Source organism: Bison bison, unplaced genomic scaffold (genome assembly GCF_000754665.1).
Source record: "Bison bison bison isolate TAMUID 2011002044 unplaced genomic scaffold, Bison_UMD1.0 scf7180017864098, whole genome shotgun sequence".
Classification (NCBI taxonomy): Eukaryota; Metazoa; Chordata; class Mammalia; order Artiodactyla; family Bovidae; genus Bison; species Bison bison.
In genome coordinates this window covers 1904669-1921420 of record NW_011494670.1, presented here as the reverse complement: position 1 = coordinate 1921420, position 16752 = coordinate 1904669, and the positions used below count along the sequence as shown (strand labels likewise).

Sequence of the window (16752 nt, the reverse complement as noted above, 5' to 3'; positions counted from 1 at the left end):
AACTTATAACTTTTAAGGATTAAATAAGATAATATATAGATGGGCAGAGCTCACAGTACAGGCTCAACAAATATTAATTACTTTCTCTGGCATGCTGCAGTCCATGGAGTCACAGAGTTGGATATGACTGAGCGACTGAAATGAACTGAACTTTCTCTGACACACATAGCTAGCTTTACCTTATTTTGAGGGGGAGGCATTTCTAGGTTCATTCCTAGGTAATGTCAAATAGTATGCTGAATGAAGTGTTAGAGAGGAAGTGAAGAAATAGGTAAGGGTCCTCTTAGTTCAGTTCCGAGGACAGCCACATGGGACACCCACATAAGCATGATCCCATGGTTGAAAATGGAGACACATATTACAGAAATCACCACTTGTGAAATCGAGGACTAGCTGAAGTGGCCCACTTGACATAATAGGAAGGCAGAGACAATTTTATTTTGCTGCATTACCTCTCCAGGGCGATGGGGACTCACAGTGAGTTTTCAACTCTATAATAAAGACAACTACTTTCTATGCATTGACATCCTAGTTTAGACAAGAGGCAGACCAGCTGTGAGAGACGTGAAGACATATTTCAGTTTTATTATTTTAGGTATAGATGGGTATGTTAATCCATTTCCACATACAATTCCTGTAATCACAGATAGGGAGTGAACCTTGAACTGGCAAACAACTGTCTCCTGTTGTCAAAGAGTTAAGTTGGAAAGATGGAACCTCAAAGTTGAGAATTGGTGTATCATCTTCCTTCCCAGCCTTGCTGTGCTGATGGTTGCGGGCACACACACAAGCTTTCTTTTTTATCCAGGCACTGATCCACAGATAACAATATTGTCTCTTTCTTCCCCCTGGCAAATTTTCTGCTTTCAGTCCATAGCTCAGAGTTTCCCATGTTCTGCTCTCTAGGTTCTGACAGCTCTTTTCAGACTTATTAGAAGCCAAGAAATAATTGTAGTATAAAACTCTCTTTCTATTGTCACATTGCTTCTTTCTGCAAATATATTTCAGGAGTTAAACTTTGAACCTTTGATCTCTCACACCAAAAGAAAAAAAATATTTATATGAAAGTAACTTAATTTTAGTGTTCATGGTTTATTATGGAAAGGAGGTGTTTAAAATTTTTAGAATTTTTTTAACAAAATTCTAAGATAAAAGAAAAAAAGAAATCACAGTATTTACAGAGATAACAGAATGGCATAGCCATGCAGAACAAATAACTTTGGTTTTTCCCCTTTCACTTTGGTTTAAATATTGACCAAGATTCAATTTTTTTTCTGCCAAATAAAACTTCAATAAATCAAAGTTTAGAGGCAAAAATAACATATTTTCTTTTTTCCCATCATATTTTATACAGCATTGAGTCTAAATAGGATATTTTATGTATTTAATTCATACCAATACACTATAGGAAGCTTTTATTAAACTGAGTCACTATTGCTCAGACAGCAAACGGTTTACAAATGTACAACAATGTGTATTTCTAAATAATGCAAAAGTGGCAAAGTATTTATTCCTAATATTCTTCCGACTTTAACCTTTAATTTATTTTTCATTGCCTTCCTAATTAATTATTCCATCAATCTAAAAAACAAACACCAGTTTTCCTTTCCTCCCAAAGAACACAGTTCTATACCTGGGAATCTGATGTTCATTTTTTTTTGGATAAAATTATGTAAATCTTGGGACAAAAATGGCCATGCCATGTTCTCCCAGAAACCAGGCTTCTACTTGAAAGAGCAAAGTTTAAAAGTCTAGTCACAAGTAGCTATTGGCCCATATCCAGTCTACCTCAAAAATTTTCATTTAATACTACCACCCTATAGAGTTCCTCCAGCATAAAACATGTTTATAAAGTTACAAATTTGAATGTAACTAAAGATACATAGACATTTTATTATTACACTTTAACATACTGCTTGATAAATTATGTACCAGTTAAAAACACTAAATGATCTCAAGGTGCATTCAATATCTGTAGCATAGTTAACAAAAACACACACGAAAAAAATATATATTCTATATTCTGTGGAAAATAACACAGCTTTGATAATGATCACTGTTAAAAATCTCCAATTCTGACTGATATCTTTTTTTTAAAGGAAATAGGTATAATTTTAAGGCAGTGGATAACCCAAAGGATTTAACTCCAATTTTCAGTTCCAGTGATTTACATTGTAACCTATGAAAATGGGAATGTTAGCCATGAGTTTTCCAAACTGTCTCTTATACACTGACTTTCTTTTTATTTTGACAGAAAATAATTTACTAGCAGGTGTCTCTAAAGGTAAATGGTACCCAAGTTCTGTGTGCTGTTTTTTTTCATAACAAGAAAAAGCCTCAGTTTGGGAGTACTATTTATTATTATGTGTATGTCCATATGTGTGTGTGATTGCTTCTGAGAGTCAGCTGGTGGCACATTCACAGAAATAGTTCATCTGGTGCTTATCAACCTGACTCTCTGCCTGCTCCTCCCTAGTGATAAAAATCAGTTTTTGATTAGGGCAATGTGTGTCCCCAATCTTCACAAGCTTCCACCTTTGGGATTTAGGTGCTTGTGAGAAAGTTTGGGGGGATTACTGATAGCAATCAGAATCAGAAAGGTACCTGCTCAGATTATTCATATAAACAATTAAAATAAAAACATCACATTATACATCAGATTAACAGCAACTCCCAGAACAAAGCTTACAGTGTATAAAAATAGCTACGTAAAAAATTTACATAAAAGGCAAACCAAAAAGAAATTCTCAGTGCAGACATTTACAGAAAAAAATCAAACCAACACAACATATGACCTATCATCATGGCTGCCAAAACTTGTTATTGTTTGTAATTTCATTTCATTGTTTTACTTGAGATAATTCCTGAAATCCTGTGACAGCTTGGTAGAATGAACTGCTTAATACTTGAACCATGAATTGCTATCAGTGTCTTTGTATATGTCTTAAATACAATCCACGTTCATGCTTCAATTGTTCTATATAGTTTTTTTCTGAAATTATAAAAAAAACACAATTCAGAAAAGTTACCATAGCAATCACTTTTTACAATTGGTATATGCTTTATACTAAATGTGATACTTCACAAGAACTTTTTTTTTTTTTCACAAGAACTTTTTATAAAACTCTATCATTCCTGAACCTAGCTGCAATCCCAGGTATTGTTGCAGCTCTTTGATTAATAATTTTTTTTTTTCTGAATTGTTGAAAGTCTTTATTTTGGGGAATCTTGCTTAATTCTTATGAAAATTATAAGGTTTTCCAGGAAAATATTTCATTCTGTTTCTTTTCAGGTTAAAAATCTTCATTTATCCCTTCAAATCACACCCTATTTTGTAGGCTTTGTATTCAAGCTCATTTTCCTTTGAGAATTTACTCTATCTGATTTTGAAGAAAACAGAAGGCAAACTCTATGTTTATAAAGGATTGAGGAATGAATCCTAGAGAAGCAGAAATAAAAATCAGGTGGGAATGCTGCATGCTTGGCCTGCAGTGGAAGGCAATATGGGGAAGGAATTCAGTTTTTACTCCTTTCACCCCATCATTTTGAAATTCTGGTTTTCAGATTTTAAAAATGTCTTATTTCAGTCATTTTATTTTTCTTTCCTTTGTGCATCCCTCTAATTTCAATTCCTTCCCTTGTTCTCATCTCCTTTATGAGATAAACTTAGGTGACCTACTCAAACTGTTAAACTTGTGGTTTACTTACAATCAACCAAATTTCACTGTGGTTGTTGGGGACTTTTACATATATGAATAAAGTATGGTAACACTTATTCTCAAGGACATAAAAAATAATTTGTCCAAATGACTTCTCTGTTGGACTGGCTTGAGAGAACATAAATAAAAATAAAATGTTCAAATTGCAGGTGGCAATACCATGGAAACATACCTCTTGGAAACTGTCTTTAAAATCAAATTCATATAGCTATTATATATAGATATATGCAATATATATGTATGTATATAATATCAATATGTACATTATATACACATATATATGCATATATAGATACATACATATATACACTATTTGGAAAAGTTGTGTGTACACACATACAAATTTGTTCATCTTTTCATTAGAATGATTTGAGAAATGGCTGCATAAATACACTGACCCTTCTAAGTATATTAAACCCTTGGATTAAAATTTTTATATTTTAAAATTGTTCCCATAATTGCTTTTTAAAGTAAAATATGAGAATGGCTCTTACCTAACCAAAACATCAATTTATAAAATTAAGCTTTTTGTACTCAGCAAAATTTTTGGCATTAGACTGAAAATGCTCATTGAATGTTAAAATCTCTAAATTGAGTTCAATTATCCTGAGGACAATGATTTGCTTGAGGATGGGGAGTCCATTGAGATTCCATTCTTCTGAGAATACCTTTCTGAGTAGCCAAAGTTTTCTTTGGAAAAAATTTCTTCCTGTTTTTAAAGCTGCAATTATAATGCATATTAATGTCAAGGCCTTCCCTTTTATCACTAGAATGTTCCATATTTTCCTGGGAATTATCTTTGTAAACCTCACATAGCCTACCCACCTGGATGACAAGTGGAACAATTTCTCTCTTAGGCTTCTGTTTTGTGATTGTTTTCTTCTAACTTTTTGTTTTCTTCCATATTACCAAGGTCCTTGTTTACATGTTTTGATGCAGTCCTATAAGAGAATTAAATACACATTATCACATTGACAAACATATTTAACTTTTCTTAAAAACTGGTTTAAAACTCAACATTCAAAACACAAAGATCACAGCATTCAGTCACATCACTTCATAACAAACAGATGGAGAAACAATGGAAACAGTGACAGGCTATTTTCTTGGGCTCCAAAATCGGTGGACGGTGGATGGTGACTGCAGCCATGAAATTAAAAGATGCTAGCTCCTTGAAGGAAAAGCTATGACAAACCTAGACAGTGTATTAAAAAGCAGACACCTTACTTTGCTGACAGAGGTCCATGTAGTCAAAGCTATGGTTTTTCCAGTGGTCATGTATGGATGTGAGAGTTGCACCATAAAGAAGGCTGAGCGCCAAAGAACTGATGCTTTCCAACTGTGGTGTTGGAGAAGACTCTTGAGAGTCCCCTGAACCCTAAGGAGATCAAACGAGTCAATCCTAAAGAAAATCAGTCCTGAATATTCATTGGAAGGACTGAGGCTGAAGTTGAAGCTCTAATACTATGGCCACCTGATGTGAAGAGCCAACAGATTGGAAAAGATCTTGAAGCTGAGAAATATTGAAGGCAGGAGGAGATGGGGACAACAGAGGACAAGATGGTTGGATGGCATCACTAACTCAATGGACATGAGTTTAGGCAAGCTCTGGGAGTTGGTGAAGAATAGGGAAGCCTATCCCATGCAGACCATGGGGTTGCAGAGTCAGACACAACTGAGCAACTGAACATTTTTAATATTAGAGTTCACATTAATGTACCTTTTAAAAGCAAATGTTTTACATCAAATACACATATGCCCTTAGGATGAACAATTCCACATCTGTGAGCCTTGACTGGTAATAGAACACATTTCACTGAAACTATCTTGACCCTCGGGTTGCATTACATATATGCTAAGAGAAATAGAAGTCATCAGGGAAACCACAGTGATGGTACTTCAAATTATTGTTGCTATATAATTCCTAGTAATTGTTATTGTTGTTCAGTTGCTAAGTCATGTCTAACTCTTTGCAATCCCATGGACTGCAGAATGCCAGGCTTCCCTGTCCTTAACTTTCTCTCAGAGTTTGCTCAAACTTATGTCTATTGAGTCAATGAGTCCTAGTAATACTTACACTTTTAAAAATTATATAACACCAGATGTGTTTCTTGATTAAAGAAGCTGGGGTAGAAAATGCCATTTTTCCCTAAAAGTGAAAAATTTTAGAGAATATGCTATGCTTTAAATAGAATTCTGTAACTCATTTGCCAAGAACCACAACTTAAAAGTGTTAATAGTGTTTAAGAGTGTATGTTTTATGTCCAAGTGAGATAAAGACATACAGCTCATTCATATTGGGACATTAATTATATTTAGCCTAAATTTAATTTGTGATTAAAAAATTTTTAATTTAGCTTAAATGACAGTCTTCTAAATTGTTCATAAGCAGGAGAGAGTCCTATAATATGTGACAGGACAGATATGAATTTCAGTTCAGTTCAGTCGCTCAGTCGTGTCCGACTCTTTGCGACCCCATGAATCACAGCACGCCAGGCCTCCCTCCGTGTCCATCACCAACTCCTCGAGTTCACTCAGACTCACGTCCATCAAGTCAGTGATGCCATCTAGCCATCTCATCCTCTGTTGTCCCCTTCTCCTCCTGCCCCCAATCCCTCCAGCATCAGAGTCTTTTCCAATGAGTCAACTCTTTGCATGAGGTGGCCAAAGTACTGGAGTTTCAGCTTTAGCATCATTCCTTCCAAAGAAATCCCAGGGCTGATCTCCTTCACAATGGACTGGTTGGATCTCCTTGCAGTCCAAGGGACTCTCAAGAGTCTTCTCCAACACCACAGTTCAAAAGCATCAATTCTTTGGCACTCAGCTTTCTTCACAGTCCAACTCTCACATCCATACATGACCACTGGAAAAACCATAGCCTTGACTAGATGGACCTTTGTTGGCAAAGTAACGTCTCTGCTTTTCAATATGTTATCTAGATTGGTCATAACTTTTCTTCTAAGGAGTAAGCGTCTTTAAATTTCATGGCTGCAGTCACCATCTGCAGTGATTTTGGAGCCCCCAAAAATAAAGTCTGACACTGTTTCCACTGTTTCCCCATCTATTTCCCATAAAATGATGGGTCCAGATGCCATGATCTTCACTTTCTGAATGTTGAGTTTTAAGCCAACTTTTTCACTCTCCTCTTTCACCTTCATCAAGAGGCTTTTTAGATATGAATTTACATATATAATATAAAGGTATATATACCATTATATATATATCTATCTATAATATAGATGGTGTATATATATAATGTAATGGTATATATATAATGTAATGGTGTGTGTTTGTATATATATATATATATATATAAAATGTAGATGGATATATATCCAGTATTTTTGCCTGGAGAATCCTGTGGATAGAGGAGCCTGGTGGGCTGCTGTCCATACGGTCACACAGTTGGACACGACTGAAGCGACTTAGCATGCATGCGTGCATTGGAGAAGGAAATGGCAACCCACTCCAGTATTCTTGCCTGGAGAATCCCAGGGACAGAGTAGCCTGGTGGGCTGCTGTCTATGGAGTCTCATAGAGTCGGACACGACTGAAGCGACTTAGCAGCAGCTGCATACATATCACAGATTTTTTGAGTTCTACTGTCTAATTAGTTACTTTGTGTGTGTGTGCTCAGTCACATCTGACTCTTTGCAACCCCACAAACTATATCTCACCAGGCTCCTTTGTCTATAGGGTTTTCCCAGCAGGCATACTGGAGTGAATTGTCACTTCCTTCTCCATGGGATCTTCCTGACCAAGGCATCGGACCTGTATCTCCTGCATTGGCAGGTGGATTCTTTACCACTGAACCACCTGAGAAGCTTAATTAGTTACTTAACTAGTAACAAATAAAGTCTTAGTAACCTCAATAATGGAGTTTTCCAGGTGACTAAGTGGTGATGGACAGGGAGGCCTGGCGTGCTGCAGTCCATAGGGTCACAAAGAGTCAGACACAAAGAGAGACTTAACTGAACTGAAGTGAAGTGGTAAAGAATTCACTTGCCATTGCAGGAGACCCAGGAGATGTGGCTTTGATCCCTGAGTCAGAAGATCCCCTGGAGGAGGAAGTGGCAACCCACTCTAGTATTCTTGCCTGGAAAATCCCATGGACAGAGGAGCCTGGTGAGCTACAGTCCATAGGGTCCCAAAGAGTTGGATGTGACTGAGCAACTGAGCATGCACACATGCAACCTCAATAAAATCCATAGAAGATAATGTACCCATAAAAAGTGTACAATGAATTTTCAAAAGTGGATGCAATGTTCCACTTCAAATGTACCAGTTCAAATGTAACTGGTAACTGGCAACTAGCTCAAGAAACAGAATGGCTTCAGATGTAGAAGTCTCCCATTATACTCCCTTCCAGTCACTGCTACCTCCCCAAAGGTTATCACAATCCAGATTTTTCACAGAATGGTTTTATCTGTTTTTATAATTTGTTATAAATGGAATCATACCACATGTATTCATTTCTATCTGCCTTTTATTTAAACTCAACTTTATGTTTGTGATATTCACATATAATGTTGCATGTAGTTGTAGGTTGTTCATTCTCATTACTGTATAGCTTGTTATTGGGCTGATTTATTTCATTGATGATGGACATTCTTACTCTTTATTCTTTCTGGGATTTCACTTATGTTGATACATAAGGTAGACCTTTATATGTGTCCCACGTGTCTCTTATTCTCTTAAGCATCCTATGTATTCTTTTCCTCTCTGTGCCTCAACCTCTATGTGTTCTATTGATCTGTATTCTAGTTTGCTTCTCTTTTGTACTGCTGTGGCCAATCTACTTCTAAATTTATCTACCAGAGACATATTTTTAATAACCCAAACCCTAACCTATTTTAATATATTTCAGACCTATTTTAATATATATTTTAATATTATATAATGTAATATGGTGGCTTAGACAGTGGCTCAGATGGTAAAGAGTCTGACTGCAATACAGGAGAATTATATTTAATATTATATTTTAAAAAATATTTTAAAGTTAATTTCAATTTTTGACTCCATCTCCTTTGGCCATCTTTCTTTCACTTTCAATATATTATTTATAGTTTTATTAATATCCTTGTCTGTTAACTACAATACCCAAATAATTCACAGATCCGCTTGTCTGCTTTTCCTCTTGATTATTGATTATATTTTCTTGACTCTTTGTAAATCTAGTCCTTTTTATTTTGCATGACACCATATACAAAATAATAGAAGAGTCTACACACAATGTTATTTTCCATCAAATAAGGTCCCCCCTTTACTTTGTTAAGCAGAAAGGTGAGCAGATAGGATGACTTCAATTCGGTCAGGGTTTGAGCTAGGTTGAAGCTCAGTTGCAGTTTTAGTAAGATTCAGTCTACATCTGGTTTGTCCCTATCCCTAAGTCATGGCCTTCTCAAGCTTCTGATTGAGATTCTGACATGTCTCGCTTTCTCCAGACCTTAAACATGGAGAGATCCAGCTCTTCCCATCATAGAGTCTCCACCCCGGTCTCCAGGCATCTGTCCTGTAACATTTCAAATGTGGTCAATCTCTTTAGTCTCCTTGACTTGAATGTAAACTCCTTGATAGTAAGGACCATGTTTTACTTATACCTTCTTGTCTGAATAAGGTAGGCACCCAAAATATATTTCTTTTACTGAATTGAACTAACTGGCCTTATTACACTTCTTATGTATTTCCTTTTACTGTTCCTTATGATATTAGTGTTCACCAATATCAAGTCTAAACTAAAGAGCCTCTTGACAAGGGTGAAAAAGAGAGTGAAAAAGCTGGCTTAAAACTCAATATTCAAAAAATTAGGATCATGGCACCTGGTCCCATCACTGCATGGCATATAGATGGGAAAAAAGTGGAGGCAGTGACAGATTTTCTTTTTTTGGGCTCCAGAATCACTGCAGACAGTGACTGCAGCCATGAAATTAAATGATGCTTGCTCCTTGAAGGAAAATTATGACAAACCTAGTGTTTTAAAAAGCAGAGAAGTCATTTTGCTGACAAAGGTGCATTATAGTCAAAGCTATGGTTTCCCAGTAGTCGTATATGGAAGTGACAGTTGGACTATAAAGAAGGCTAAGCACCGAAGAATTGATGCTTTCAAACTGTGGTGTTGGAGAAGACTCTTGAGAGTCCCTTGGAGTACAAGGAGATCAACCAGTCAATCCTAAAGGAAATCAACACTGAATATTCACTGCAAGGACTGATGCTGAAGCTGAAGCTCCAATACTTTGGCCACCTGATGCAAAGAACCAATTTACTGGAAAAAACCGTGATGCTGAGAAAGATGGATGGCAGGAGGAGAAGGGGACGACAGAGGATGAGATGTTTGGATGGCATCATCAACACAATGGACATGAGTTTGAGCAAATTCTGGGAGATAGTGAAGGACAAGAAAGCCTGGTATGCTATAGTCCATGGGGTCTCAAAGAGTCAAACATAACTTAGTGACTGAACAACAACAGTATAAAGTCAGAACACACCCAGCTGCTTTTTCACAGATAGGTAAAATAGAATACTTTTGATAGCAATCAGCATAGTGATTGCCTAAGGGAAAAAGGATGACAGGGCTGTATAGGAAGGAATTCCAAAGGGGTGATGGGGGTGCTCTATATCATGATTGGAATAATGGCTACAATGGTGTATACATTTACCAAAACATATTTAATTACATATTAAATGTAAGCAAATTTTACCTTAATATAAAATTATTATATAGAGAAAAACTAAAGCATTATCCTCATGGCCAAGAATTGCAAGAATCAGGCAAAAAGTACAATGAGAAACTGGATACCATTCCTACTTCCAATTCTACTCACTTTATAGGTGGATTTAGTATTTGTGTAGGGATGAAGGGTAATTTCTGTGATTTCAAAAAATTCTATCAAATAAAAGAAGGGGGTCTTGAGAGGAAGGGAGTGACTAGAATTCTAAGGAAGTTGTGATTTTCAGGGAAAATCACAATATTTTTCAGCATATTGGTCAGGTAAAATCAGGCTAAGAATCACTGCTTACAGTTTGGTATTATGAAAAAGAGTTTGTTAAGGGTAACATGAAACATATTTGTAGAACATGTTTGTAGAAGGAGAGTTGAGCAACTTCAAACTGATTATTTTTAAAATTAAAAAAAGGAAAAAAAATTCCCATCTTTTCTTAATCTCACTGTCCCAAAAAAAATAACTGCTAAAACTCTTATTATGCCTCATTGTGCCCCAGGCCAAGCATTTAGAAAAGGGCCTGGGGCACACTGAGGCATAATAGCTTTAGGATACCTCTGTTTTACATTGAAGTACACTAATAAACTTGCTTGTGGTTACACAGCTAGCAAACAGCAAAGCCAGGATTCAAACTCCAGTAGTCTGGCTCCAGGATCTATGGGCCAAGTTACACAGTTATACAAATATGCCAAGTGTTAACCACTGTGAAATGTTTTAAATAGAAATAAATTAGTGTTGCTGCTGGGGGAGGGAGGTATTCACTGAGTGCATGTATGTAAGATTTACTTGAAGATTTTACAAATTTTTGTTACTGAGAGTCTGCTCTCTCTAACTGGGAAAAAAACTCTAGAACTTACTCTTGGGCTTGATTACTTTTGGGCTCAGTTTAGAGCTTGATGTGGTAAAAGTAAATATAATTTTATGGATGTGTCTTTTTTTTTAAATTTTATTTTATTTTTAAACTTTACAATATTGTATTAGTTTTGCCAAATATCGAAATGAATCCGCCACAGGTATACCTGTGTTCCCCATCCTGAACCCTCCTTCCTCCTCCCTCCCCATACCCTCCCTCTGGGTCGTCCCAGTGCACCAGCCCCAAGCATCCAGTATCCTGCATCGAACCTGGACTGGTGACTCGTTTCATACATGATATTATACATGTTTCAATGCTATTCTCCCAAATCTCCCCACCCTCTCCCTGTGTCTTTTTTAATTTTTGGAAATTTTAGCGGTTTGAAAGCATTACACAGGTTAGAAATCTATCTACTACTGGAAGAGAACAAAATTTTATTTAAACTATTCTTTTGAGCAATATTTTCAGTCAATATATTTTTTTAAGTTGATTGACTTAAGGAAGGAGGTTAAGACATTTATAAACAATGAGCATTTCGGTTAAAATACAAATTATTACAATTACTTGTCTGGAGAGTTATGCATCAGTCAACTTTTTTATAATTTTAAAATGAGATAAAATTTAAATAACAGAATAACAAATTAATATTGGAAGAAGCTCTGGAGGTGACCCTCTAATCAGTAAAGTGGAGAGAAGAGTCTTAACCCTGAGGTTAGTAAACCTGGGTTCTAATCCTCATGTGTCAAGTGTGAGCTGAGTCCTTAGACAAGTCCCTCCTCTTAAGATGTTTGCTCTTCTGTAAATGGGGGACAGTAGGGTCTACTCCTAGGGCTGGTGTGAGGATAAATGTAGAATATATGTGAAAGTCCCCAGGAAGTGACAGGGACTCAAAACAATGGTGAGTCCTGGATTGTAATAGCTACTGAGTGGCCGAAGAGAGTTCAATCCTCTCTCTCAACTACTCCTCTGTGTTATTTCTGTAAGTGCAGTGCTGTTAAGCATTCAAGTTGCTTTTAAGTAACATTTTAGAAGATTCTTTAACTTTTTTGTGAGATTTTCCCCAGTACTATAAATTTGTTACCAGATCTCTTTGAAAGAAGGTAGGGAACTAAATCCAGCAGTGTCTTCTAAATGTGCCTTTGCTTTAGAGTTACTAAGAGATGGGATAGAGATGTTACTAATGCTACAGTGGAAATCACATTGCAGTATATAAATGTATCAAATCAACACATGGTACACTTTAAATTTATTCAATGTTATACATCAACTATAGCTCAACTAACATAAATTTAAAAGGGGATAAAGGAGGTAGGAAAAGTGAAGGGGGTAGGAATGGCAGACATAGCCAATATATCATAATCTTGGAATGTGGTGTCATTTGAAAGGATACATAAAGTGTTCTAACAGAGTTGCACATTTGGAAAATAAAAACAATAGCCATGTATAATAACTCATACATGAAAGAATTCATAGGACTTTAGGTTTTCCAAATGTAGGCATATGTATAACAAATTTGAAAACTGAGAGGCAACATGAGGAATTAATACTTCCCAGTTTAAAAGGGCATTTTCTATGATTTCTACTATATAGCATGCCTGGAACACAGCACAGAAGGGCACCAGGATCACAGGTATTTACAACTGGGACCCTGGCAGTGTGGAGTTGCCACTCTCAGCAAACCTGCCATTGATACCTGTGCAGGTAATCAGGATCATAACCATGAGAATAGTTATTTTTCTTTATTCCTTGGTCACAGCTCTCAGCAAAGTAAGCTTCCCCCTAGGCTAACCTTAATAAAGAGTTAGAAGAGGAGAGGAGGGCTCTAAGCCCCACATCTCTGAAGGACATTTGTCAGCAGTTTTGGGGTCTGAAGAAGGAAATAAAGAAAAATGAATAGTTGGACTTCTTAAAGTTTTGATTTGATATCTTTAGCATTTCTTCAAATGACTGTCCGAAGAAACTCTCTACCAAAACAGGAAATCCTAATATTGGCAGTGAAAAATAGAAGACAGCCTTTCATTTGGGCAATAGCAGATATGGGAACCACCATTATGTCAGTGGATCAGTGGATCAAAATAAATGTAACAACACTGAATGTGCACAAAAGCAGGATGCCACTGGCATGTATTCAGCATCATGGTTCAAAGCATTTCCTTTAGGTGGGTGATTTAGGCGTTTCCTTTAGGTGGGTAATTTAGGTGTTTCCTTTAGGTGGGTAATGTGGTAACAGTATGGGCAGAAGCAGAAACTTGAGAAATAGGACTTCCCTTCACTTTTGAAACAATGATTTAAAAAAAAAACAACATGAAATTAAACAAATTAAGTGAAATGCTAAAAGACACTTACTCCTGGGAAGGAAAGTTATGACCAACCTAGACAGCATATTAAAAAGCAGAGACATTACTTTGCCAACAAAGTCTGTCTAGTCAAGGCTATGGTTTTTCCAGTGGTCATGTATGGATGTGAGAGTTGGACTGTGAAGAAAGCTGAGTGCCAAAGAATTGATGCTTTTGAACTGTGGTGTTGGAGAAGACTCTTGAGAGTCCCTTGGACTGCAAGGAGATCCAACCATTCCATCCTAAAGGAGATCTGTCCTCGGTGTTCATTGGAAAGACTGATGTTGAAGCTGAAGCTCCAATACTTTGGCCACCTGGTGCGAAGAGCTGACTCATTTGAAAAGACCCTCATGCTGGGAAAGATTGAGGGCAGGAGGACAAGTGAACGACAGAGCATGAGATGGTTGGATGGCATCACCAACTCGATGGACATAGATTTGGGTGGACTCCAGGAGTTGCTGATGGACAGGGAGGCCTGGCGTGCTGCGGTTCATGGGGTTGCAAAGAGTCAGACATGACTGAGTGACTGAATTGAACTTAACTGAAGTGAAATGCATGTATATAGACAGGCTTCTCTGGTGGCTCAGTGGTAAAGAATCCACCTGCCAATGCAGGAGATGCAGTTTTGATCCCTGGGTTAGAAAGATCCCCTGGAGAAGGAAATGGCAACCCATTCCAGTATTCTTGCTTGGGAAATCCCATGGACAGAGGAGCCTGGTGGGCTACAGTCCATGGGGTTGCAAAGAGATAGACAGGACTGAGGGACTAAGCACTCAAAGAGAGATAAAAATGGAAATTTTGATGCTCTCTCTTCCCACTGGAAATGGTTCAGTTCACATGTAGTAGGAGAGAGCAGGGCCATGGACACTTCTGCTCTTTTGGGGGGCCACGACCTTGTGACTGACTGAATGGGGACTCAAGCATTCCCACATTGTCTTATTTCCTATTTAGTCTCTTCTATTATTTATGCTTTGATAGAATAATGGGGCATTGTCTTTTATTCCTCTTTTGGCTGCCTGCCAGGCTATGGGGTAGTGAAGGAAAAAGAAATCAAAGCTTGGATTAGCTTGATGTCTAATATAAGGCAAGAGGCCACATCAGCTCTGCACTTGAAAACACATCCTCCAACCCCTAGCACTACATAAAATGCCAGCATGCAATTAAAGTCAGAGATGAAGTTTTAATTCCAAAGAAGTCCTTGTGAGGCAGCAAAATATATTTGAAAGTTTATACGGGATACGGAATAATATACTGCATGCATTAACTTGGGCAGGTAATATTCACTGAGCCTTAGATACTATGAAATATGTTTAAGAAGGCAATGGCACCCCACTCCAGTACTCTTGCCTGGAAAATCCCATGGACGGAGGAGCCTGGTGGGCTGCAGTCCATGGGGTAGCTAAGAGTCGGACACGACTGAGCGACTTCACTTTCACTTTTCACTTTATGCATTGGAGAAGGAAATGGCAACCTACTCCAGTGTTCTTGCCTGGAGAATCCCAGGGATGGGAGAGACTGGTGGGCTGCCGTCTATGGGGTCGCACAGAGTCGGACACAACTGAAGTGACTTAGCAGCAGCAGCAGCAGCAGCAGCAAACTTACCTCATTAAATTTTGAGGATTTCAGTTAAGTAGTAATACACTAGGAAAGTCACTCAAAATGTACCACAAATGGTCCTTTAACCCTGTATTTTCAAGTCATTCAGCGGGGAGTCAATCTTTCCTTATGGGAACATTGATTTTAGAGAGAATATTGATTGAAAATAGAATTCAGTTAAAATTAAATTTCTTGCAAGATCCTCTTCCATATACTAAGAGATACTAATGAGAAGAGTTTTAGAAAGGCTTAATATAACCATATTTCTTAAAGTTTTGAGGTTAAAGACTAGTCTTCTTTAGTCTTTTGCCAATTTAGGACTGCCTGGTTTTTTTTCCCTAAGACAGTAGGAGAATAGTAAAGCATTATATAAGGCAGAACGACAAAAGATATTTGTGAATTTTAGACTTCCACATTGTCCTCATATTGTACAAAAACTTCATGAAAATAGTCATGAGTTTCACAGTTGCAAAAGATAAATCTCTTGGTAAATTTCCAAGATCCATACAACATGTATTTTGAGATTATAAATGTTTGGTTGGTGCTTACTTTCAGTTTAGTGATAAGAAGTATGGTGGCCAAGGGTCTCTTAAATGTAACCAATCAGGAAATTATGGTTTTAATATACTTCTGAATAAGCTTGTGGCTACATCATGCTGCCTTACATTTTTTCCTTTATCTCTGACTCTTTCAATTTTTCAGTAGTTCTTATACTATAAAAAATGTGGGAGAGAATTTAGAACTCAAAAAGTAACATTTAACTTCCTCCAGATATAAAAACAATGTTCAGAGAATATGATGGAGTGAATGGAGTAAATAATTTTAAAAGTCATTGAATTATCTCTAGGTCTAGGTCTTCATGTTTCCATGTTTCCTATTAAAACATGGCTCAGATGGTAAAGAATCTGCCTGCAATGTAGGAGACTGAAGTTCAATCCCTGGGTCAGGAAGATCCCTTTGAGAAGGGAATGACTACTCACTCCAGTATTCTTGCCTGGAGAATTCCATGGACAGAGCAGCCTGGTGGGCTACAGTTCATTGGGTTGCAAAGAGTTGGACATGACTGAATGACTAATATTTTCACTTTTTTTCACCTGTTAAACAACTAGATATGAACTGGGTTTAGTCAGTTAATATCTTTTGCCTGGAAATGACAGTTAATACCCTGCATACGTAGGAAATTGCTGGGAGCCGGCATATTGCATATTGAGTGCAGCACTTTCCACAGCATCATCTTTCAGGATCTGGAATAGCTCAACTGGAATTCTATCACTGCCGGGAGCCAGCGTGAGGAACTCTGCCTATGACAAAGGTCATGAGGAAGGAGGCTCGGCATACGCAAAGGCGGGATCAAGCCTCAGGAGTCCCCCTGGAAATTCTCGAGCATCTACCCCCAAAACCAGAGTCTGCCTACTTTCTGCTTTGTGCTTTCACCTACACCTCTGACTTTACGGGGGGCTGTCCCCCACTACCTCTCTCTGAAAAAAGAGTTAGCTTACAGCTCCAGTTAATAATTCCTGGGTGTGACA

The 16752-nt window shown here is 37.4% G+C and overlaps 1 protein-coding gene across 2 annotated transcripts in view; it reads right to left on the bottom strand.

The window, feature by feature from the left end:
- Positions 1 to 565: 565 nt before the first annotated feature.
- The window catches only part of ALCAM (activated leukocyte cell adhesion molecule), a 231572-nt gene continuing 215385 nt past the window's right edge, over positions 566 to 16752 (bottom strand). For both annotated transcript variants that reach the window (XM_010838537.1, XM_010838538.1), the window contains 2 exons: positions 4545 to 4660; positions 566 to 2992 (listed from right to left, as the gene is read on the bottom strand). In XM_010838537.1, the coding sequence (XP_010836839.1) occupies positions 4573 to 4660 (88 nt within the window). In that variant the 3' untranslated portion in view covers positions 566 to 2992; positions 4545 to 4572. The remainder of the gene's footprint in view (positions 2993 to 4544; positions 4661 to 16752) is intronic.